General features: G+C 35.1%; 2 protein-coding genes across 5 annotated transcripts in view; both read right to left on the bottom strand.

The window, feature by feature from the left end:
* Positions 1–27406, bottom strand: part of Diaph2 (diaphanous related formin 2) — a 678308-nt gene that overhangs the window by 524657 nt on the left and 126245 nt on the right. For all 4 annotated transcript variants that reach the window (XM_021152792.2, XM_021152793.2, XM_029473659.1 and 1 more), the window contains one exon: positions 15234–15373. In XM_021152792.2, coding sequence (XP_021008451.1) covers positions 15234–15373 — 140 coding nt within the window. The remainder of the gene's footprint in view (positions 1–15233; positions 15374–27406) is intronic.
* Positions 12179–12821, bottom strand: Rpa4 (replication protein A4; the record flags this gene model as incomplete). The annotated part of the gene is given in 2 exon segments (XM_029473488.1): positions 12179–12473; positions 12475–12821. Coding segments are annotated over 2 exon segments (642 nt in total), but the record flags the coding sequence as incomplete, so codon positions are not given.

The raw sequence follows: 27406 nt of genomic DNA, 5'->3' as shown, positions 1-27406 counted from the left end.
CACTTTGCCCCCTCTTAGAATAGGGAACAAAACGACCATGGAAGGAGTTATAGAGACAAAGCTTGGAGCTGAGAAGAAAGGATGGACGATCTAAAGACTCCCACACCTGGGAATTCATCCCATAATCAGCCTCCAAATGCAGACACCATTGCATACGCCAGCAAGATTTTGCTGAAAGGACCCTGATACAGCTGTCTCTTGTGAGGCTATGCCAGTGCCTGGCAAACACAGAAGTGGAGGCTCACATTCAGTTATTGTTTGGAAAATAGGACCCCCAATGGAGGAGCTAGAGAAAGTACCCAAGGAGCTAAAGGGAACTGCAACCCTATAGGTGGAACAACAATATGAACACCAGTACCCACCAGAGCTCGTGTCTCTAGCTGCATATGTAGCAGAGGATGGCCTAGTTGGCCATCATTGGGAAGAGATGCTCCTTGGTCTTGCAAACTTTATATGCCCCAATACAGGGGAACACCAGGGCCAAGAATTGGGAGTGGGTGGGGAGGGGAGGAGGGGAGGGTATAGGGGACTTTCAGGATAGCATTTGAAATGTAAATGAAGGAAATACCTAATTAAAAATAAATAAATAAATTCTATTTCATGACTAAATAAATAAATAATAAAAAAGAATAATGAGTAGCAATTAATTAAATATTTCATAATGGATAATGGAGATAATTTTTAATGTCTATAGCACAAAAAAATTTGATAGGTGTTTAGAGTGATTTATGTTTCAATTACTCTGATCTGATCATTACACATTACATACATGTATTAAAATGTCAAGGCCTACCCTGTAAGTATATAAAAATAGTATCTGTCAATTAGAAGTTAAAAATATAGTAGATAAGTAAATTAATACAAGTGAAGCAACGACTGACCGTAACACATCCTCTATACTGTTCCCAGGAGAAAGAAAAGATGAATAAGTAGCCTACCAGAATACTTTCAAACTTAGTGTGGCTGAAGGTTAATGTCTATCCCATGGTTGAGGTCTACTCATTTTAAAAGCATTATTTCATTTTTAATCAATGTTCCTAATGCTGGGCTTCAAAACACTACAAACTTCTTAAACATTTTCTATATGAAAGAAAAATCCATTAATGTCTAATACAGATTTAGATCTGAATTTATTTCAAGGTATTCTTTTATTCTGTGACAAATACTAATTCACATGGGAAATTTTATGATAACATCAATTTTTGAAAATCTGTTTATAATAAATACTTCAGTACCTTTTCATAAATGAATATTGAAAACAACTGATTTAAAAATGGGTCTCAAAGAAATTCATTAGGTAGCTTGACATCAAAGAAGGTTTCAGTACAATATTAAACAAACTGCCCTCAACTTCTACTCATAACCAAGAGATATAGGCCACAAAATGGGGGGCGGGGAGTGCAGGGGCTGAAAGCAATATGAATATTATCAGCAACATTGGATTTTACAGAACAAATCTAGCATTTAGATGTAGGCTGTTTTGAAATGAAAGAAGGCTTTAAACTCATATCCATGTTATAGGTTACTAAACTACCTCATCTGAAGCTTGTTTGCATGTAAAAGAACATTCTAACATCCTGTTCTCTTCTCAGTTTTGCCTATCATCTTTTAAATCTCAATACAATTTTTTCAGGTTGAAATTGTCTGATGTGAAAGGCTATAAGCCTAAAGACTTAGTGATGGGTGGACAATCTCTCCTGAATTAACTGTTATCTACCATTAGTAAAACAGCTAGAATCACTGAGCAACTACTGTTGTCTAGTGCACATGAATCTTCTCTCAACAAATCACACAGAATACTTGGCTCTCCTAGGTGTTAGCTGGCATCTTAATTGTGAATTGTCAGCTATCCAGCTCCTATCAAACATGTAGCTGAGATGATAGATATGCCTGGGGGAGAGCCTCCCAGGCGTTTCTGAAGTACAATACACCTTCATAGCAGGGTAGGATATAGAAAAGCTGCAAACTAGTACTCTTGCTGTAGGTCTCTGTAGAAACATAATGACCTTGGCTCTACGTAAGGAAAAAAAAAAAAGCATTCATGGAGATCCTGTTTTTTATGAAAATTTATTCAATTGTGATGTGCAGTACCTGTCATTTTAAAAGATTCATAAAATAAAATTATCCACATTCATAACTAGGAAGCTGGCCTCGTCCCTTTTAATAACAAATGCATAATCTTTTGCCAGGTACAAAATTCTGTTTTGCAATACGTTGCTACCTACAACTCTTCTGTACAAAGTATTTACACTCAGATCGTTATGCCACAAGGACCACACTTTTGGGAATGAACCACATACTCTAACAATTTTAGATGGTTATTATATATAGATTCAAATATCACTTAAATGAAAAACCTGACTATGGATTTTTACATGATCCACATGTTATGTGAAAATGAAACAAATGCAAACACAAGAGCCACTATTCATCTTATTCATCTTAATGTATACTGTAGTTCGCCCATTAAAACAATACTTCAAAACTTCATCAGCATTGAGTGTGCCTAATTCTTTTTAAAACTAATATAGGACACAAAGATCTGTTTTCCTTCGATTATAACATATGCTGAGTGTGCCTAAGCAAAAATTGCATTTTAACCTAATAGTTCATGATTAAAAATTTAAAGTCTATTAATATTTAAGGTAGTTTTGTCAAATTAATCTGCACATGTTTGATACTAAATGATAAAGTTAGCCAAGATTTGAAGAGAAGTCCTATAAATTGGCATAGTCGCAATGACTGCAGCATTTTATTTTCTGCACTACTGGTATTCTAAAATAAGTCATGTACTAGAAATTTAAAGCAAACAAACTCAAGACATCAATATTAAAACCTGCTTTAGTAATTCTATTCTAGTAATGCTACCTTCAGAACCTTGCTTACATTTTTTAAGTCCTGTTTCCATGTCGACATCATAAAACTTGCTTATTATTATTATTATTATTTCATTTTTCTAGGTAACTCCCTGTAAAGTGTTCTAAGAGTATTGATCTGTACCTACTTTTATATTAATTCTCTAAGTAGTGTTGGCTGTTGTTGCCAAGCTTTTAAAAAGTTTTACACAAGCCATTTAAATAATTATTAACACTCATAATTGAGAAAATAATAGCACTGCTAATTTGTAGTGCTGTTGAGAGTCAGCTACTTTCATTACAATGATTATGTTAAACGTATATTAATTAATATGCTAGAGAACATGTTTAAATCTACATGAAAGAAATTATCAAGAAAAAATATGCCTGAGACAACTACACATTTGTAAACTTGAAAAAATTTCTTTTTCCTCTTCTCACAGATGTGATAACATTTACTAAAGAAGCTGGAAGTGAGCATAGACATTTTGCCATGTTTGGCAGAAAAGTAGATACTAAGCAAATCAGAAGAAAACTTTCCAAATGGGCTAACAATATCCCTCAAGCTACAAGGCTATTTCGATAAAAACTATGAAAAATATTTCTATGCAATCATAATTATATTATGCTCTGCTTTTAAAATATGTTTATTCTTCTAGAATGTCATACATGTATACAATGTGTTTTGATCACATCCCTCACTTCCCTCCTCTGACATCCCCCAGAATACTTTCCGTCAAATCTTCATGTTTTCTGTTTAAATGGTATATCCCACTGATTGCAATTTGTGCTGGCTATGTGCATATGACTGTGAGACAATCCACTGAAACATGGATAACCTAGTGCAGGTCACATCAATGAAGAAAAGTGGCTCTCCATCCCCTTGTAGCTATAAACTGTGAATAGCTTCTCAGCAAGGAGTTAGGCCTTTTGAGCCACCTACCCATCCTGCTACAATTTTGAATGGCTTGTTCTACTACTGTTCTTGTGCAGGTAACATCAGGTAACATGTGATCATGAACACAGCAACCAAGTCATGATCAGTATTTCACACAACCCTCCCCCGACCCTCCAGCTCATACATCTTTGTACTATTCTTCAATATAAGGTTTGCTCTTCTAGTCATGTTTTGAGAAACAATTCTGTCAGGCTTTATTTCTTCACATTTCTTTGACTCTTCATGAAATATCTTGCCAAATATCTATGTATCCTACAGTGGTTTGACTGGGGAGAAATTTTCCAAACTCATTGGTCATTTCCCAGCAGGCATTGCTTCCTTTTATAATCTTTAGTAAGGGCATATAAACACAAGTCTATAAGCAAATTACTATTCAATCTAAATCACAGTCTAATGTAACATGTGATGACAGACTGGGCTTTTTTTATTGCTGAAGTACATGGATTTTTTTTTAGAGTATTAAATAGAGTTATAAACCTTGCATTCCATTAAGTGACAATGAGACTACCAAAAGACTATTGGGCGGGTGGTGACCTTTTATTCCAGTGGCAAGTGGTTTCCTGAGTTTAAGGCCAGACTGGTTTACAAAGTGAGTTCCAGGTCAACCCCGGGCTACATACAGAAACCCTGCCTTGAAAAACAACCACACACACACACACACACACTTATCTAAGCACACAAAAGTCTATCATGTTAAGAGGCAATGCTGTCTGAAACTTATGAATACAGTTCAATCACGCCAACACATTCTACTCCTCTGTAGAAGATGTTCCTTTTATTCTCTTACTCTAATTCCAACTAAAAATCCATGGGGATAAAATAGTGTCAGAGTAATGAAAACTACTTCTCCCTACTTGAGAAGCAAAATTGTTACTGATGGTGGGTCAATATCCATAACAAATCACACATTTTTTGTATATAATTTACACAGTATCAACTATTATGAAACAAATAAGAATTCAAGTGGGTCCCTTCTGCAGAAGAGAGTCAAATTAAAATTAGAAAAGCAGACATATGAACATGAAACTATTATAGAATATACATGATGATGGAATGCACAGTAAAAGATTTGTGATATGGCAAGCTAAATATAGCTAACAAAAGAACATTTTCTACAATTGCCTTTAGCAGAAAATAATATCATTGAATTACTTTCTTGGTATTTTATCATCTGAGTAACTAAATAATATATAAATTTGAAATGTTTGATTCCATTAAATATTAAAAATATCTATTAATTAAATGCTTATAGTATAATCTGTGTGTGTGTGTATGTGTGCATGATTTTTTAAAAAAAGAAACTAGATCCTGAACAAAGTAAACTGCTATAATTTCTGTTAATAATGGGAGTCAGACATAAGAGGAAAAATCCTGGGTTCTTTTAAACATTGGATTCAATTCATAATTTCGCGAAAGTAATAGAATCTTTCTTCAACATTTAAAAAAATGTCTGAAGAATGGACGCCAGGCATGTTGGCACATAGATGAATTTCTCTGTGAGTTTGGGGCTAACCCTGTCTATATAATGAGTTCCAAGCCAGCCACGGCATCACAACGAAACCTTGTCTAAAAACATAAAAAAATCTGGAGTTTGGGGGGATGGTTCAGCAGGTAACGCTTGCTCATTTTTCAGAGTACCCGGTTTTTGCTTCTCACTACCCGCATGACAGATCACAATCATATATAAGTCTAGTTCCAAGGATCTGACACCCTCTTTGGCCTCTACTTGCATGAGGCACACACACACTATGCACATATAGACATTCAAGCAAACATTCTTTATTTGGGTAAAGCAAATAAAATAAATTATCAATGGCTAAAAATGCCTCTAACTATGTAGAGAAAGAATTACCTACCTTTATAAAATAATTCCTAGATAGTAAGTTAATTCTGACACTCACAAAAATAAGAGTGAAAATAAGCAAAGGAAAATATCAAATAAGTAGATTTGTATTGGAAGNGTTCAGTTCATTTGCATATGGAGTAACTGAGGTGTATGGCAAGGACACTGACTTAGAAAGGAAAGTGAGAACATAAGGAACAGAAATCCAATTTCATAGCTAGCATTCCACTCTAACTCAACCATATAAAATTCTAGCCCTCAGAATTTGTAACTATACAATGAAGGATTGTTTTGGTTTTGTTTTTTAAATAAGAAAAAANAAATCCAACAAAGTGCAATTTCATAAAGAAGGCTAAAACAACAAAATTTTATATTTTCCTTCCAGTTTTAATGACATATTTAATGCTATTTCCTAGAATTAACAGAGCTTTTGTTTTGATGTTTCAAAATTTTAAGGTTAATGTCCCTTTGCATAATAATGGTAGACTGAACATTATCTACTTACAAATTCAGAATCGAACTTTAGTTGAAAACAGGGTGTTTCTAGGTATAAAAATAGGAATTACAATAACATTTCTACAGGATCAGACCAGCCCCTACCTCCAATTAAAATGTCCTCATAAAAGATAGACAAGTAGTCTAATATAAAGAAACCATGTGGATTCAGAAGCAAAGGGTGGACGTAGGCTGCCACAAACCAAGGAAATCTAGGAGCTGGACCAGACAAGAAAGAGCCTTCTCTGGGGTCTTGGTGGAAGCTCAATGAAACCACTGTCTGCTCTGACTGTGCGAGACTAAATTTTTACTCTTTTAAACAACTCGGTTTGTAGTGATTGCTATAAAAGCCATAAGAGATTAAAAGGATGACACCCAGTGATCCCTAATTTCAGGGGATGTTTAATGGCTCCATAATAAACTGTACTCAAAGTGATTTATCTTTGTATGTACTATTTATTTTATGTATATAACTTAATTCACATACTTTATTATGGTCCTTGGTTTACTTTTACACTGGTTTCCTTTTTGTTGTTGCTTCATTGATTTCATTTACATATTTGTTTCTATCCACTAGGGAGATTAATTTGTTGTTTGTTGTGCTGGCTTGTTTGCTTATTTGTTAGATTCAGAAAGGGAGACTAAGCTTTTTAAAGTAGAAGGAACTAGAGAGCAAAGTTGCCATGTTTAAGATGGTTTTGTCCTGGTTGAAGTAAAAAGTGTATTCTATGGTGTACTATGGAGTGAATACTGACACTCCATATACACTATACACTCAACGTAAAAATCAATGTTAATCCATATACACTATACACTCAACGTAAAAATCAATGTTAATCTTTACTGTTGGTTCTAAATGGGGAACGACATTACCCGATATTTTTAGCACTACATAGATTTATCATATCACTAAAGTTAAAGAGTAGGCAGAAACCATATTTAGCCTGTAAATATAAAAAAAGTAATTCATAACAATAAATGTATTCATAATATTAAGAAGAAAAAATGATATGTATTGATAAATAGGAGACTTTTATTTAAGCCAATCTTCCAGTCTTTGCCATCGTGTTGTATTTACTTTTGATGGCTATCCTTTCCTGAATCTTTTGAATTTATCCATTTCAAATGGCATTGTCCATAAGGTTTCACCCTGTCCAGTTATTATGAAAGATGGTTTTCTTAAGAGAAAATGTAGATGATGCTTTAGGATATCAGATATAAATCTGATCAAGATCAAGAAAGGGACAGGAGTATGTTGTTCTTTGAGAGGCTCCACCCAACATCAGACTCAGACAGATACAGACACCCACAACCAAACAGTAGTTGGAGCTCAGGGAATCTTATGGAAGACAAGGAGAAAGGATTGCATCCCCAAAGGGGATAGTAACTCCATAGGAAGACCCACAGAGTCAAATAACCTAAACACTTGAGACTTTTCGAGACTGAACCACCAACAAATACACTGGCTGGACCTAGGCTCCCCTGCTCATATATAGCAGATGTGCAGCTTGGTCTTCATGTGGGTTCCCAACAACTGGAACAGGGTCTATTCCCCTGGGAATATACCTGGCCTATACCTGGGATATGTTTTTCTAGCTGGGCTGCTTTGTCTGATCTCAGTGGGAGAGGAAGCTCCTAGCCTATCAGAGACTTAAAGTGCCAAGTTGGATTGAGGATACTGAAGGGGTCCCACCAGATCAGAGGAAAAAGGGAAAGGGGATGGGGAAGGATTGTGGGAGGGGGTGACCAGAAGGAAGGCAGTGAGTGGGATGTAAAGTGAATAACTTAGAAAAAAAGCATTAAATAAAAGCAAACATAAAACAACAAAAAAAAAACAAAAACAAACAAACAAACACAAAAAAAACCCAACCAGACAGGATATCTGAACATAAGGACTCTGCCCAAACTCTGAATTGTCCAACTAATGTCTCACTATCATATACTATGGCCATAAAAATCCTTTATACTGTCTTATTTCTCCAAGATGGGAGGTCTGAAAAGGAGAGTTTCTATCTGCATTTGCTCAGGCTTCACCTGGAATAGACTTGTTTCCTTCTACCACCTTCGATATCAGTTTTTTCTTGGAACAGAAATTATGAATCTCAGATAAAAGTAACAATAACCTGCATTTATTTCATTTCTGGTTATTGTGGTTATTGTGCTTTTATTCATCTGGTGAGAGCATTTATTTAAACAGGAACAATGTTTTGTTTTTAATTTATTTTTGGTGTGAATGTATGTTCGTTCTGTGTGTATGTCTACATACCATATGCATGTGGTATCAGAGAAAGGCAGAAGAGGGAATTGGATCTCCCAGGACTGGAGATACACAGATGGTTGTGAGCTACCATGTGAGAGCTATAATTAAACATGGGTACTCTAGAAGAGCAGCCAATGTACTTAACCTTTAAACTATCTCTCTAACCTCAAAAATAATCGTTTAATGAAATTTAAATGATAGCTTATTGCTAAGGAAAGACAGTTTCACAGACGTACCTTATCCTAATATGAGGGTATGGTGTTTCCTCCTTCTTCTCTTATTACAAAATATACATATGTATAGTATCTGGCATAAACTCCATGTTAGTAGTGTGCTTCTTGTTTGCATGATCACAACTTGCAATACCAAGACTTGTATGAATTGCATGCCACAAGAAACATATATACTAAATGTGTATGATAAATCAATGGAATCTTATACCTGATGGCATTTTTCATGCACTAACTTTCAAGTCAGTGTGCTGATTGGTACCTAAAAAGCTCACCACATTTGAAGAAGCAGAACCCAAAGCCACACTCTTAGGAGGTAGAACTAGAACAATTAACTGTGGCCCATACTTTCTGCTGCTTCCTTTCTAGACAATAAAATTCTAATTTGATTAGCGATGGATATTAGCCCCTAGCATGACAAGTACTTTTGCTGGGAAGCTAGATATGGTAGCCAGGCATGAAAGGCTTTGCCAAAATAATAACAAATAGAAACAAGAGATTCTCTAATAAAATCTGAACTGGACAACAAAACAACCATGTAGTAAACACAAATAATCTAATACTGGAGAGTCAATGCCAATATTTGAACCAAAGACTGATTTTCCCATAAATTGCTGTACCTGAGTTAAGTGAGGCTTATGACAAACTACCTAGGTTCTGGTACTATCTTAACATGGCTAATGGCCTATCATCTCAGCCTCCCTCCTGTTCCTAGACTTCTTTATTACAATGGCTAACCTGGTAAACAATTGAAGATATCATCTCAAAATATATAGCTTATCCCTACAGTTTTGGGTCATAAACAGGACCACTAGGGAAAAGGAACATTGGAAAAATCATTACCACTCTAAGCAAAATTGAAATAATATGCACTTTGTAGCTGGGCAGTTGAAAATTACCTTTGAAAATGTTACATGAAACAAAAAACTAAAAGAATCCTAAGGAATACATATGGGAAGGCAGAGCCCTCAACATTTAAGAGAAAGGTTAGCTAGCTGCCTTATTGAAGGGTACATATTATAACATTTGTTTCCAGACAAAATATCAGGTTAGCATCCAAAATGAAAAGAACTATAGGGTGAAGGTTGAGTATTGGTGGGGGGAGCCATATTTCTGTAGATAATAGTACCAGACTAGGAAGAAAAAAATTAGAACCTGTCACTAGCCAACTGAATCAGATCCAACAATTACAAGAGTGACTTACAGCTACAGTCATAAATAGCAAATCCATAGCTCCAGGTTTCTGCATTTATATTAGGTGTTATAACAATGTAATGATTTATCTTCAACATCATTTCTTTCAGCACCACGAATCTATGGAAAGCAGGTCCTTAATTGCCTTACCTCCAGTGTGATTTTCACTAGGAAAGGTAATGGTTTTAGAAAGAAGTAATGCAGAATTGCTTCTATATTAAAAACTATATTTTTCAAAAATATCTGATTGGGAGTGCCAGCAATGTGAAGCTGCTAGATTGCTCCAAGGTGTCAGAGATGAAAGATCTACTAAAGGGATTTCTGAGCCAAAAAAAAAAAAAAAAAAAAGGAGCACAGGGAATCATTGTAGTGATCACAATGGGAATTCCCCACCCAAAGCACCAAGGACAAGGTCACTACCACACAGAATGCAAACCAACCTCAGGTATAACTTGCTCAGGCAGGCACTAAGCACCATGGATAAAATATGGATAAAATTAGTCCATAGAATGACCTAATTTCCTTCTAATTCACAACAATAATAAATTATACTTACAACAGAAGACTATTATTTCCTTATCTGTTCATGATTCTTGATCCCAATGAATATGATACATCCTGTGTCATTCATTAACGTAATGGCCTTCTCGCCCCAGGAATAATAATGTCAATCAAGTCAGTTGGAATATGGAGTTGCTTAAGAGCCCATGGAGGATGTCAGTGTTCAATGGTATGCTGACAATTCTGCTCACCACACAACAGGAGCCCCTCTACTGTTCCAATCAGTTCCTGGGAAGGCTTATTTCTCATTTCCACACACTGGAGCAAGAGCTAATGAAAAGCCCATACAAATAATTCTTCTGAACTCTGCTTAGTTTTGTCAATAAGAAACAGCAAAGGGTCAAAGGAATGAGATACCTTAGGGAGCCTAGCACCCAATAGTGGTTCACAACCCTCTGTCACTGCAGCCAGGGAATAAGATGCTCTCTAATGATCCCCAAGTCCATCAAGCATATACAAGGTGCTTAGATGTATAAAATAAAGCATTGTTTAAAAGGTAATAAAATAAACTAAAAAAAAAATTTTAGAGCATTTATCATTTGCTTTAAAGGGGAAGAAGCATTGACTCACAAGGTCTTATGCAAGATTTTTCAGCAATTATTTTAATGAGATGCCAACATTTTCTGATTGTTATTCTAAAACCATGACTGATGGCTAAACAGCTAAAGGGTTTTATAGGGTTTGTGTCCCCTTTTAATGATTGAAAAGGATAAAGATTCTTTTCTACCTGTCTGAATACAAATAAGCACACATATCTATTCCTAGAATAACTATATTCTTTCTTCTAATTTAACTAAGCAAATAATTTGAAATACACCATTTTTACTTTATGTGTAATGGAGGATTTAATGATCAATGGCTTAAAAGCCTCTCACATTTAATATAACCAAATTAAAATGAGTTACTACTAGTAAAATGTAATGCTTGGTGTTAAAAATAAAAAAAATTACACTTCATAATAAAATCTGATAACCATTAAGAACATTAAACTAGTAGCTTTTTCTAATAAATTTGAGGGATAAAAATCAAAGGAAACTTAAAATTTTGCAAAGGTTTAATAAAAACATTACAGTTCATCTCTGTTCACGTCTTGTTAGTGGAACAATATGCCTAGTTTGAAGCAAAACACCCTATTTTACATCTAGTAGACCATCCAATAGTGTAGGTAACACAGCAGTACAACAAACATGCAGTCTTGCATCCATGCACCATGCAAGGAAAGTGAACTGTAATTTAGCTGAAGGAGCAAAACCACTGAACTTACACATGTTTAAAGAAAGTATATGAAGATGTCTCAAAAAGACTGAATTGCTTCAATCTACAGTAGCATCTTATTTTAAAGAAACAAATCAATGTTAATAAAACCAAATTACTCAAAATAACTTGAAGTGAATATTTAAAATCAGAACTCATTTCCAGTAAAGCTGTATTTATCATGCACTATAATTAGGAAAACTTAACATGACTAAGATAAACTGAAACAGGAAAATAAAATTCTAATTTGAACACAAATTTGTTTTCTCTTACAAATCCACCCTAGGGCATTTCTATTGTTTTGGAAATAAAGCCCAGTCATTGGTTCCATCACTGTTTCTTCAATTATCTTCAAAAAACAGACAAGTTCAATGGAGGTAGAAATAGCATGTTGCTAACAGATATCATCTGAAAATTATGTTCAGTTTTGGTTTGGTTTGGTTCTTTAAGTTTTTTTTTTCTTTTTTTGTTTGAAATAGACGATACATCCTAAATATCAAAACAGCAGAACAGAAGCATCTTCAGAAACTACAAAGTCAGTTCTTTTTTCCTATTCAGATGCTCGATGACTTGTGTGATGGCATCATCTGTAACTCTAAGAAGCTCTGTTTGAATCTAGGTGATAGCCTTTCCCACCTGGTGAGGGCACTCTCCAATCAGATGCAGAACTTCCACATGGATGAAGTTAAGAGCAGACACCCTGGAAACCCTGGCGGCTACCATTCAGACTCAGGCCTGGGCTGTGGACAGGCTTTCTGTGGCTGTGCCTGCACGGCTTTGATACAGCATTGAATGGCCATCTACAATCTCCAGGGTGTGTGCGCAGCTTGTTCATGTCTTCCAGGATGCAGATGCTCAAGATCTTGAGCCATCTGGTTCCCTTGGAGGCCTGGAGGATGCCAAGCACTTTGACATACATTCCAATAGGCAGAGGAATCAGGTCCTGCTTGGATCTCCTTTTAGCCAAAGCCTGCCTGCCCTCAATAGCCTTTGAGGTCATGTCATTAATTTTGTACACAATTTACTATGAAGCTTTTTCAGCCTCCATGATCATCCTCATGTTGGAGACCCAGGGAACTCTAAACGCCCTAATCTTGAACACACTGTCAATTTCAGTGGCACTTAGCACTGGCTTAGCATAGCACAATGCTGTGTGTGTTGGGCCTCCATATTCCAGTCATAGGAAACCCCAACATCCGAGCTCTGGATTGATCATATGACTTCTACTAGCTCCACCAGCCCCATCACCACCAAAGACACTGTCTTCACTCCCAAACCTGCCCTTACTCATCATTTCTCAAGGTCTTGGCGAGGTTTGATGACTTGACAGGGTTAGATCTCCACACAATATGTGGCTAAGAGTGTTGTCTTTTGGTGTGACTTCTTCATAGGAGCTCGATGACTAACTCGCAAGACAACACAGATATAGACACCACTGATGGATACAGCAGAATGCTGGTGCCCAGCCTCACAAGGAACTTCACACTTCCTGTGCAGCCAATCAGCTACCGGGAAGAGCGGTTGCCAACCTTAAGCTCCCAAACTTACAAATCCCTCTTTCACAAACCTTTTGTTGCTATGCAGAATTGCAAAACAGGGAACTGTACCAAATGTCCAGCATCTTTAACTCATACACTCATGAGTGCTGAGGCTGGAAGATATCTGAGTTTGAAGCCTACTAGGTTTACACAGTTCCATGACAGTCTGGGCTATGCTACACAGAGAGACCTTGGCTACACAGAGAGACCTTGCTTCAACAAAATTAAATAAAAAGAATAAATAGTCTAGAAAAACAAAAACACCTTCCATATATAATATCAAGCACTATCTTATATCTTATAAAGAGGCAATTGGACTAGGAAAAACATATACTAATCTCTCCATTATTGAATGGGGTGTGGTTATTTTATTTGTTTGTGTATGTGTGTGTGTGTGTGTGTGTGTGTGTGTATGACAGAGAGAGAGAGAGAGAGAGAGAGAGAGAGAAAGAGACCCCAGAGGTCAAAATTGGGAGTCTGATCCCTTGAAGATGTTACTGGTGGTTGAGAGCTGTCCCACATTGGTGCTAGGAAGAAAACAGGTGTCTTCTGGAAAAACAGCAAGCTCTCTTAACCACTGATCCATAATCCCAAGTAGTAGGGATTTCATGGGACTTTACTTTTGGTTTGGTATTAATGGCTTGGTTTAATGAGTTTTATACACCATTGCCCTGGCTGACTTTGAACATCAGGAAATCTCACAGACCCACTCTCCCACAGCTGAAAATTCAGTATACCCAGTTTATATTCATTTCAACTGCTCAACAGTGTGTTTGTAACTGAGTATTTTAATATGGAAGGGCACTGCAGCTGATATTGATATAGGTGCCAGTGGGTGAGAATAGATTATGGTTTTGATTCTCAGATAAGTCATATTCATGCTGGGTATGGTGGCTTAGGACTGATCAGGACAGGGCAGAGGATTACCAGACATTCAAAGACAGCCTCGGGGATATTGTGAGTTCCAGGCTAGTCAGGGCTACAAAGTGAGACTGTGAAAAATAAAAATGAATAAAGATCTCAAATATTTGAATGAGATTATAAAAACCGTTAAAGCACACCATTTTACAAATGGCAAGAAAGCAGCCATTGAAAGATTCTTCCAACCCAAACCAACAACTTAACTCTGTACTACGAAATTATAACTTTCAAACTTTTCCAAGTATAGTATGAATATAAATAAACAATATATTGGAATCTATACCTAAGCTCAGTTAAATGACTGATATGTAACTTATTTTCAATGCTTTAGGAACTGGATCTGAGCATAAATATAAAGGAAACATGAATAAAATTACAAAGCTTCATTATATACCTATTTTTAAGGAAATTCTGAGCTTAAGACAATAACAATTTAGTATGTAGATACAAGAATATAATAATATTATACTGAAATCTATTTTTCTTCATAAAATATTATTTTGGGTATTACTAATTTTAAGGCCCATTACTGTCAATAAAGGAAGAATTATTTGCCAATCCATTGCTACCGAGAAAATGCCTCTTAATGATGTTTAAAATACTAATTAGTTTATTAACCATTTCTATTTCATTATTTTATTGGTAAAATAGTTTTTACTATTTTGAATTTAAAAAAATATGTGGGTAGCCTATATAGAACTTAAAGATATGAAATTATATGCACAGTTATATATAATCACAATTATAAACAGGATAAAATTTAAAGCTAATGTAATTAATGTTTTACAAATTAAATAATGAAAATTATCTGGGTACATAAATAGACTAACATGCAAATGTCAATATTTTACTTCTGGATTTATTTTACATAATCAAAATGGAAATAAATATTCTAAAATATCTGTATTTTTAAATCATACATTAATAAAGGTCAGATTAGCTACACATAAACATATTTTTAAAAACTTAGAACCTGAAAATCAGACAATAATCTTCTGTTAGATAATCCTATACTACTAGATGGAAAAATCTTGATGTTGAAGTAACATATCTGATTATACCACCAAATATCCATACAGAATGCAAAATGTATGAATCCTATCAAAATGATAAAAACCAACTACCTGACAGGATGGCTGGTTAAAGACACTCTCAAAGATTCCAGGCAGTTGAGAAGTTTCTCATCTGAGATGCCAGATCGCAATTCATGAACATATTCTTGTGAAGAAAGGGTGAACTCATGTTTGCTATTTTTCAGGCCACCCTACAAAATAAATAGAAGATACCACTTTAGACAGACAACATTTTTTTCTTTGAATCTTAAAAGTAAAATAAAATGTAGACTATATAAATAACATTATGGCATTTTCAAACACAGTGTGTTTTATTGGAGTCTCCTCATCTAAGCAATGTTGAGATCTATATGACCCTGAGATTCCATCTTACACCAATCTGAATGGCTAAGATCAAAGCCTCAGATGACAACACATGTTGGGGAGGATGTGAAGAAAGAGGAACACTCTTTCATTGCTGGTGGGATTGCAAACTGGTACAACCACTCTGGAAATCAATCTGGAGGTTCTTCAGAAAATTGAAAATAGATATACCTGAAGACCCAGCTATACCACTCTTGGGAATCTACCCAAAAGATGCTCCACCATGCCACAGAGGCATGTGTTCCACTATGTTCGTAGGGGTCTTATTTGTGATAGCCAGAAGCTGGAAACAACCTAGATGTCCCATGACAGAAGAATGGATACAGAAAAGTGGTTCATTTATATAATGGAATACTACTCAGCTATTAAGAACCAGGACATCCCGAGGTTTGCAGTCAAAACTGTATAATCCATTCTTTATAAACCATTTCACTCATGCATGGCATATGGGTAATAAATATCTCCTATTAAGAAAGTGCATAAGTGAATATAAAGATATTCAAAAGATGAATTTATATGTTTCCTCTCATAGATTAAAAAAATTTAACTCCATTTGCTAACTGAACTTTAATAGAATTATTTTAATAGACGCATAAGGTCATGACTGCGATGCTGTTTATTGACACTTAGACCAATCAACCTTCTATATAACTACAATTCTTTAAATACATTATTCTTGTTTTTGTCTTTTCTTTTACTTTTTTTTTTTCTTGAGGGCAGGGCTCACTCTCTAGCATAGGCTTTCTCTGAACTCACTATGTAGCCCAGGCTGGCCTTGAACTTCTGACAATCCTTCTATGGCAGGCCTCCAAATGGTTATGATTGTAGGCAGAAAGCCACAATGATTAACATTAGAAAGTTTAAGTTATATTATCTAGATACCCAGATGTTAAAAGGAATGGAAAGAACTGATAAAGGTTATAGAATAATATTTTTCCACAATTTGGGGGGCTTAAACATAAGTTACTGTTTGACATTATAAAATCACGATAGCATGTTAAGGTTAAAATGATTCTTGAAGACAAATTCTTTTAAATTTTTCCTTACAGAAATAAAGAACCCAGCAGAGCATTGTGGTGCACCTCTCATCCAGCCCTGAGGAAACAGAGGCAGTTGGATCTCTGAGTTCAAGGCTAGACTACTTTACATATTAAGTTCTAGGACAGCAAGGACTACATATTTAAAGAGCACAAATCCAGGGAATAGTTAACTGAGCATAATAATTAGTGAGGTTTCAGAACTAATGTATATATATTGTGGACATCAGACAATTAATTTATTCTTCCCATGAAACTTTTCCCAGTATTGAATAAAGAACTGAAACAACAGGTATTTAAATCCGAAATCTCTATTTAAAAAAAAAGTTAAAGTGTGTGAGTATCATCAGCATAATCAATATAGTACAACATAATATTAAAGAAATAACCCTGAAACAAAACAGTGCAATAGATTAAACTAAATCTCACTGTATTTAAAAGGGCTGTAATACATGAATGTCTTATTATTAACATCCTGATCTAATACTGAACAAAGGCAACAACTAGATAATGGATGGATAATAATTGAAATTTTAATTAGCTGCTCTGTATGAGATTAATGAAAATTACCACTGTGCCCATTTGATCTTTAAAAAACAATGCAGACAAAGTCAGCAGTTAGAGAACACCATGCTATTCCAAAGCTAGGTGACTAGAAAGCCTTCCTAGTTTGAAGCTATTCCTTAATTTGAAAATCACTAGAATGTAGAAACTTGTCTGCATGGCTATGAGTGTATTATTCTAAGACAGTACACAGAGAACTAAAAGGTACATTGAGCCACATTCTCCATTGCTCAGAAATAAAAATTCATTATCAAAACTAGAAAAGCAATGTTCAATGGGAATATCCTAAGTATGCAACGGACATAACCACTTCTGAGTTTAGTGCCTTGAAACACCTTTTTCTTTCATTTTTCAATGTAACACAGATTTACTTTTAATTTCAGAAAAGGCTTCAGAGATCTTAGTTGTAAATGTATCATGCTCTGGTCACTGGATTGCACATAGGTCTTTCAACTACAGTATGTACACAGATAGCAAGTACTATCAATTGCAATAGAGTACAAGTTAGATTTTTGTCAATATGACACTAACTGGAGTCAAGAGAGAGAGAGAAGCTCATGTAAGGGACATGTCTCCCAACATGCCCTGTAAGCATGTCTATGGTTTCTTGATTGATGTAAAAGGACCTAGCTGTCTGGGAAGCTGTACCTGCACTGGACAGATGGTATGGAAAAGCAAGTTGAGCAAACCATGTGGAGTAAACAAATACAGTAGAATTGCTCTATGCTTTTGGCTTCAATTCCTTCCTGGATGTTCCTGCCCTGACTTACCCTCATAATAGATTGTGATAGGAATATGTAATCTAAGTAAACCCTTCCCTCCCCAAGGTGTTTTTGTTCAGTGTTTTATGGTAGCAAAAGACAAGCAAACTAAGAGAGTGCTATTGACTACATTTCATACCTAAGCAAGTAAAATTAGCTCAAGTCAGTTGCCTTACTCTACTCAAAGAATAAACAAGTCAAGAAAGAAATTAGGGAAATGACACCTTTCACAATAGTCACAAATAACAGAAAATACCTTTGTGTGACTCTAACTAAGCAAGTGAAAGATCTGTATGTCAAAAACTTCAAGTCTCTGAAGAAAGAAATTGAAGACAACCTCAGAAGATGGAAAGATCTCCCATGTTCATGGATCACATTGGCAGGATTAATATAGAAAAATGGCCAACCTGACAAAAGCAATCTACAGATTCAATGTAATCCCCATCAAATTTCCAACTCAATGCTTCATAGAATTAGAAAGAGCAATTCTCAAATTCATTTGGAATAACAAAAAACCTAGGATAGCAAAAAATATTCTCAACTATAAGAGAACTTCTGGGGGAATCATCATCCCTGACCTCAAGCTGTACTGCAGAACGATTGTGATTAAAAAACATACAAACAAAACATTCATGGTATTGGTACAGAGACAGACAGATAGATCAGTGGATTAAAATTGAAGACCCAGAAATAAACACACATGTACAGTTTTTTAGTCTTTGACAAAAAAGCTAAAACCAACCAGTGGAAAAAAGACAGCATTTCAAGAAATAGTGCTGGTTCAACTGGTGGTCTGCATGTAGAAGAATGCAAATTGACCCATTCTTTTTGTTGCTGTTGTTTCAATTTTTTATTAGGTATTTTCTTCATTTACATTTCAAATGCTATCCTGAAAGTCCCCTATACCCTCGCCCCTGCCCTGCTCCCCTACCCACACACTCCCACCTCTTGGCTGTGAAGTTCCCCTGTACTGGGGCATATAAAGTACCAAGGGGCCTCTCTTCCCAATGATGGCCGACTGGGCCATCTTCTGCTACATATGCACCTAGAGACATGTTCTTATCTCCTTGTAAAAAGCTCACGTGCAAGTGGATCAAGGACCTACACACAAAGCCAGATACACAGAAACTACTTGAATAGAAAGTGGGGAAGAGCCTTGAACAAATGGGCACAGTGGAAAATTTCCTTAACAGAACATCAATGGCTTATGCTCTAAGATCAAGAACCAACAAATATGACCTCATAAGATTGAAAAGCTTCTGTAAGGCAAAGGAAATACCTAACAAAGGGGAGAGAGAACCTGTAGAGACAATATGCAGAAGTTAGGCATGGCCCCTGGTTGTAGAATGGGGCCACCCACACTTCCCAAAAATTTAACCCAGAATTGCTCCTGTCTAAAAGAAATACAGGGGCAAACAGTGGAGCAGAGACTGGAGGAAAGGCCATCCACAGACCGTACGACCTGGGGATCCATTCCATAAGCAGTCACCAAACCCAGACACTCACTATTGCTGAGGCCAAGAAGTGCTTGCTGACAGGAGCCTGATATGGATGTCTCCTGAGAGGATCAGCCAGAGCCCTACCAATACAGATGGGGATGCTTGCAGCCAACCTTAGGACTGAGAATAGGGATAACAATGGAAGAGTTAGGGAAAGGACTGAAGGAGCTGAAGGGGTTTGCAAAACCATAGGAGGAACAACAATATCAACCAACCAGATTTCCACAGCTCCCAGGGACTAAACCACCAACCAAAGAGTACACATGGAGGGACCCATGGCTCCAACCGCATATGTACCAGAGGATTGTCTTGTAGGGCATTAAAGGGAGGAGAGGCCCTTGGTCCTGTGAAGACTCAATGCCCCAGCATAGGGGGATACTAGGGCAGGGTAGGAGTGGTCGGATGGGTGGAGGAGCACCCTCGTGGAGGCAGGGGCGGGGGGAAGGGATGGGAGGTTTTCTGAAAGGAAACCAGGAAGGGGGATAACATTTGAAATGTAAATAAACAATACAAACCAATAAAAAATTTATAAAAAATGTCAAGTTTCCTTGGCTACTTTAGCTAAGTGAGTTTCTTATCTATTACTCTAGCTTTCAAAAATACAGTAGTTTAAGTTAGGATATTAGGCATTATATCTGCAAAGACTTCCTGTGTTGTTCCATAGGTGGATCCTACAACATTAATAGCCTAACTGAGAAGCCATTTCCCATACCAGTTTTATGATTTAAGCAAGAAAATCAAAGTGTCCTACACATACAAATCTAGGTATTGGTTCTAATAATGAAGTATGTGGTAATATTAAAAAATCATATATAATTACTGAACATTTAGATAGCTCCTATTGATATTGAAGAATTTTTTCATCTACTATATTATGATTATAATTCTACCTCCCCTAAGTTCTCACATATCATTCCCATTCTCTTAAAAGAAATGTATCTAATTAATTCATCACACAAATATATATGTGAGCCAAATATTAAATTATGGTATTTCTGATAATGTTATATATAAGTATTTGTTTTTTGATAGTCTTGGGCTCTACAACTTTGATACATTAAATGTTTCTTACATTTAAGTCTTTTAGTTATATAGAAAATAAAGATTATAAGATACCACATAATATCAATTAAGGTTTTTAACTTTAAAAAGCTGGAAAAATTATCATTATACAATTGCATCACAGTGTATACATGTGTGTTTGTACATGTATATAGTCATTAAACTGAATAGAATGTAAAAATAGTTTGTGATAGCAAATTCTAAGTTAAAAGACAACAGCTTACATTTTAACATTAACTGCAATAAAAAATGATATTTTAAAGCACAATGGCTATATCCAAACACAATGAATGCATATCATCGGTAAAAGACTAAAAGTTTTTTGAGAGTCCGTAGGAAACCTTGACTAGATAAGGAGGAAATGTACGAAATGTGGGCTAACTGGTAAAGTCTGTCTTCTGTGCCACTAATAATGAGGGCATTTGCACATTTATATATTCATATTCTGCAGAAGAGTCATATTAGAAAAGCAATTCTAGAGTTAAATAAAATAAAGTTTTAATCCCAGTGAGCTGTGAAATTTCCAAGGCCCAGCTATTTAGAATGTGATTCATAGCAGGCTACTACATGAGTGATAGAACAAAAATATGCTCTTTTAAAAAATAAGTTGAGTTGACCACAATACTTATATATAACTGCATTAATAATGCAGGCCTTCACTGTCTTTATGAACTAACAACAGGAACATAAAGTATCTGTTATGGTGTATACAGGGTCCTTCTTATATTCTAATATTTCCACTTAATGTTTAGTGCATTTGCAGATATGGTGGAACATTGAGAAGCTGATACCCAATGTTCTCATAGCACAGCTCACACTCTGGTAGGCAATGAGCAGAAAAAAAGATTATCATAATGGGTGACAGAGCATGAGAGCATTAAGAATAGATGGAAGATTTCAGAGACAAATCAGTGCTAACCACGTAAGGCAAACTAGGTTATTTTGGTCAAAAGTTAAACACTTAGATATAAAAACTCAAACACAGCATGTTTGGAGATTTGTTAATATATCAAGGAAACTAGAGCACAGGCTAGCTTTGCTAAGAATTCTTGGACATTGTCTAATGGTTTCTGAGGTAGGTTAGATAAACTTAACACTCTGTTGTTTCATTTTTAAACATGATAACACTGAGCATAAACTAAATTACTTGGACTATCACCTTCAAACCAAGTCCTGCAACCTAATTAGGCTCTACTTTGATTTTTCTAAGATTTCATTTTTGCTGAGAAATGAAACATTCATTACTGAATCCTAATGAAATAATCTTAGTATGAAAAAGTATTTGTACCAAAATAAACAGCAAATGACATTACCACATATTGCCTATACTCATTAAAATTTAACTGCAGATCAGACATGAAACACAGGTGGCACCGCTAGGTCATCCTATATGGCATTTTAGGCACAGAGAGTCCAAAAGTGTCTGCCCTTCGGTCTGTTTACATCATAAATGGCAATTTGGAGTCACAAAATCACTTATCACTTAAAAATGGTTTCATTTCAATTTTATTGGCTTTTTTTTTATTTATTTAAAGATTGACTGTTTAGTTATCAAGGACAAATGTGCTAAAAGTACCAGTTAGAAGAAAAGAGTTTCATTGAAGACACCAAGCTATTTCATCTACATATGTGGGCTGGAAGGCTGGGATAATAAAGACAGAAAAAAAAAAAAAACCCACCATGTTCCCCAAGAGGAGGCAGCCTTCTGATGTATAGTGTCATCAATCTGCATCTTACACAAAAGGAAACTAGGGCTTGGAAAACTGGAGCAAGGCCACTGCACAAATAAGCAATATAGTCTGAAGTTAGAGCTCAGATCTGTCTAACTATAAGGCCTGAATGCTTAACACTGAACATACTTCCTCCTCAGTAGCAGTAATAAAGTTCAAAATTACCGAAAGAAAAGAGCACACCCTGAGACTCTGAGTCAGCATTTACTTCTTGCCCTCCTTTTTAAAAAGACCTGACAGAGTGAGATGGTGTCAAACCGAGCATCAGCCTGAGCAGTGAAATTAATGGTGATAGAACAGCAGTTCTTGTGCCTCACTCCTTCTTACAAAATCAACTAGCAACTACCCATAAGAAAGAGCACCATTCTGATTAAGTGGAGAGAAAGCCCAGCACACACCATGGCACCACAAGATATAGAAAAGGTCACTATCCAACGTTAAAAGATGAGGTTCACTTTACACCCCCTTTGTCTTGACTATACCTCAACACAAAATCCTCCTGGTATCCACAGTTTCCAATAGGGAGGGGAGAGCTGGAGTGGGAAATTCAACTTCCCTGTGACTATAGGACCCTTTCCATGACTCTGAAACAAATGAATGACTCAAAAAACTCTAATATTCAGTAACATAGAAGAATACAAATAGAATATACTTACTGAAATGAAGCATGCAAAGAAAGACAAAATCTGCATGATTTAATTCATGTATACAATATAAAGTTATATGATAGAAATTGAGGGTATTATGTGAGTTACCACAGGCTAGGTTCCTTGAGAGTATAAGGGATTGGAGAGATATTTAATTAATTAATACATGTCTACACAGACAGGAGGAGTAAGTTCAGGGCATGATGGACTATGGTAAATATATCTTTGAAAATATATAGTTAAATATAACTTTGAAAAATACTAAGAGATATGTGTTCTTACTAGAATAACTGTGAGATAATATATTTGTTAATTAGCTACTTTTAATCATATATTCTGCAGCATATCACACTGTATAACATGGATACACATAATTTTATATATTAATGTTAAAAAACAAATTTGAAGACAAGCAGGGATATCCACACATTTGATGCCAGCACTCAGGAGGCAAATGCAGACAGGTCTCTAGGAAATCAGAGTTAGCATGATCTCTATAGTGATGTCCTGGCCAGCCAGGGTTATATCATGAGACCCTACCTCAAAGAGGGGGGGGCTAAAAGGTGGCTCCTGGGATTAAGAACACTTGCTGTCTTTTTATAGACATAGTTCACTTCTTTAAAACTACATGCCAGCTCTAATTCCAGTTCCAACGAATCTGATGCCTCTGGCTTTTGCAGATACCAGGCATTCATGTGGTATACATACATACAGGCATTCAAACACACAGAGACATAAAATAAAAGTAAACTTTTTGTTTAAATTAAATAAATAAATTTGAAAACAAAATTCTCTGAGTTGGACATATATTTAGAAACATAAAAAACACAGAAAACTATACTTTAAAGATATTCAATAAGATGATGTATAAAGAAAGGCACTTTAACTTTCATGTACATGAGCTGACACTTTAAAAAATATTACTACAATGTAAAATAATAACAACTTCAGAGTACAACCAACTAGTCCCTAAATTTGCATGTTAATTAAATACACTGGCATCTTTGAAACCAAATAATGTATTAATAGCATAATATTCTCGCCGGTGTTTAAAAGAAGCCAGATTTTTTTTTTTTTTTAGGTTACTAAATACAAATTAGAAGAATATGTAGAAATAGGTCTTTTAGGCTTCATTTCAGGAAACTGAATTAACTTAACAAATTCAAACATTTGTATTTATTCCTTATAAACGTGATGAATTTAGAAGTTATTTAAGATTCTCTGATAAATGTTTCATCTCTATTAAATAAGAAGCAATTTTATTTATCAACTAGTATATACAATGAATATCACAAAAATCTGTTTTCTCCAAACCTCTACCTAACTTGAGGAAACAATCAAGTAAGAATACTGAACTAGTATTAAGCATAAAATCTTTAGGGAATTTTTATAAAAGTACAATGTTCTCACCCATAAGAAGTGCACATATTATCGTATGAAAGTATGCCAATATAAACAGCAGCATAACATTATAAATAAAATGGCATTAGTTTTATAGATTACCAACCATGAGTTTCTGCCTACAAAATTCTTACATCTAAGCACTTCTGTTGTGGATTGGAATGTAAGCGAACACACGGTCCCACTTCATCAAAATAATAACAATAGAAAAAGTATTTTGTAGGTCACATTCTATAAATTATAACCTTAGTGTGTCTTTTTAAAAGAGAAAATCAATGAAATCTAAAACACAAAAAATGCGTATACATCCTTGAAAAACTTTCTTCTACTATATAAAAATATAGATGTTAAAAATCTTCAATTGTTAATATAAATTCTTTATAAACTATGGCACAAAGTGAATGAAAGTTTAAACTTATTGAATATATCCATGCATCTCATATTTTAAGTGGATGTTTACACTGTATAAAATGAAAAAAAAATTACACTGCCAAAGCTGACATCAATTAAAGTGCTCTGCTGCCAATCTCATATTCTTTAGATATAACAAGACAAGAGGAAAAAAAAAAAAAGCCAGCCATCTGGAGCGCAGTAGGTTAATGCACTATCTTGACATTTCTAACCAGTATAATTAAGGGCAAAAACACTTTTAAAACAGCACTCTCAAAGGAGTCTGTTATATAATGTGCATCTTTGAGAAGAAAGGAAAAAAAAAAAGCAAGAATCTAACAAAAACACAAAGCCTGTAGACTCCTTGAATTATTTCAAAGTTGAAACATATTTTGGATTAATATTAGATCTGTTATCAGAGTCTCAGTGTCAAGGAATATAATGAGTTGAGTTTTCAGGAGGCGCAGGATATGGTCCTATGCGTTAAGAAAAAAATGTGAACTTGCAAGAAAGTTCCTGCTTACCAAGTGCTGTGAATATAACAGCAAGGACTAACCTAAAAGCATATATATTCACAAATTATATTAACATATAACATCAGCAGACCTAAAAAAAATATTAACCGACCGTTAATATTGGTCAACAGTTATGGTAACTGACTGTAGAATAATGGAAAGCTGATTTAAATCAGTCACTTGCATAGGGCTGTTTGATTATACAAGTGGCTATTCTCTAAATTTCATTACATATTACATAATTGTTTTTGAGGATATAAACACAAATTATACTACACTATACCAAATATATATTTCCACATATGGAGCATAATAACTGCTTGGTTACTATCATTATCAACAACATGTTGGGAGCATATCCAAAGCTTTAGACTTCCTAGACAACTAGTCCCACTGAGCTGCATTCTCACCCTCTGATTTGTGAAATAGGTTCACACTATGTAGTCCATGATCTCCTCAAAATCTCCTTCCTAATGGCTCTGCACACTGTGTGCTGAGATCACAGGCACGCAACACTGCTTGAAACACATCTCAGTCTTTAGTGCATTGTGTGACACTCGATGTATACTTATTATACTAACAAAGACTGCCAGGCAAAGCAATAATTATTCCCATTTTACAAATGAAGAAACTGAGCTCATTACATCCAGAACCTTCTCCGAAATTACAAAGCTAACTCTCAAAATCTGAACAAAACACTGAATCAAAATATATTCAAGGCTGAGGGCTTGTATCTCTAAAAGGCCCATTTCTCTCTATCTTTTTTATTGGATATTTTATTTATTTACGTTTCAAATGTTATAACCTTTCCCAGTTTTTTTTTTCAATGAGAACATGCATCTAAAAAACATAAATTTTCTACTTTTCCTCTTTTATGCTATGTGTCTGTCAAGCATACCCGTGAATATTAAACATACTATGTCCTCAATGTTTCATCATTCTTCTAAATAAGTCTTTACATCATGGACTAGCCACAATATGTTTTATGAGCTTAGTATGCATCCTCAAAAATACTGATTTTAGCAATTTGCAATTTTACATGTGAAAATATCGATTGTTCAGTCTGTGATAAAAAATGTGTTCCTAAAGATATAATTAAACTTCAGGTTGGAGTAGGGACTTTTTCCCTTAAATTTAATTTTTATAATTATATATCCATCTATTTCCTTCCTCCAACTCCTCCCATGTACCCTTCCAGCTCTATTCAAATTCATGGCATCTTTTTCTTAAATGGTGTGTGTGTGTGCATGTATGTGTGCATGTGTGCGTGTGTGTATGTGTGTGTGTATGTGTGTCTGTGCATGTGTGTGTAAAGGTGTGTGTGTGTGTGTGTACACATTTTCCTATATATGCTTTCCTGTATGATTATTTGCTATTTGACAATCAATTCCCCCTCTTCCCTGGGGCAGACTATTGCTCCCTGGAGAAGAATATTTATTTACTGCAACAAAGATTTCAATAAGGAGAACCATTTTGTGAGATATATCATAGAAATTACTAAACTTAGAGATGAACATCTTCGAGCTAATTTGTAGCAATTCAAACAAAATGCTATGCATCATTACTGCTAAATGTGCCAACAACTTTTTCAGCTAATCTAAAACATTGAAAAACACTCACTAGATAAACTATCTCATAGATTTTTAAAAAACTGATATGATTTCACATTATAGGACCAGAAAGTGAGATTTAAGCAAATAGTAAGAGGTGAAATAATATTGTTTCTCCAGAAAAGAATTACTTGTTTAGTTTAAATAAAGTCCAAAGTCTTGGTCCTAAAAAGAGAACCAATCTAAAGTACTTATATATAATATGTTATCCCTACCAAAATTTGCATAATGAATAAAATAAAGTCTTTGAGTCCGAAGAAAAGTACCTTGGACATATAATGTATTCTATCTATAATGTTAGTGATTTCAAGTTAACCATGAGCTCTTATAATACACTTGTTTTCATGGAAACAAATAAACCTTACATATTGCTTTTATATTTTTATCTCAGCAAGTGACGTTAATTTGCCCAGCAAAAATGTACAAAGTATCATCTATGTACAAGGCACTGGGAACATAAAGACAATAATGACATGTGTCATCACTTGTTGAAGAAGATAAGAACAGTATCTGTTTTTCATTTGTATATTTGTTCAGTTCATTGGCTTTGGGTTTTTTTATTTTTATTTTTTTATTTTTTGAGAACAGGTCTTCTTCTCTATACTATGATGACCTAGAACTCAGAAATCCTCCTTCCTTAGTTTC

This window comes from Mus caroli, chromosome X (assembly GCF_900094665.2).
Source record: "Mus caroli chromosome X, CAROLI_EIJ_v1.1, whole genome shotgun sequence".
NCBI lineage: Eukaryota > Metazoa > Chordata > Mammalia > Rodentia > Muridae > Mus > Mus caroli.
Note: the sequence above shows the minus strand (reverse complement) of the source record. Positions and strands in the feature narration are given on the sequence as shown.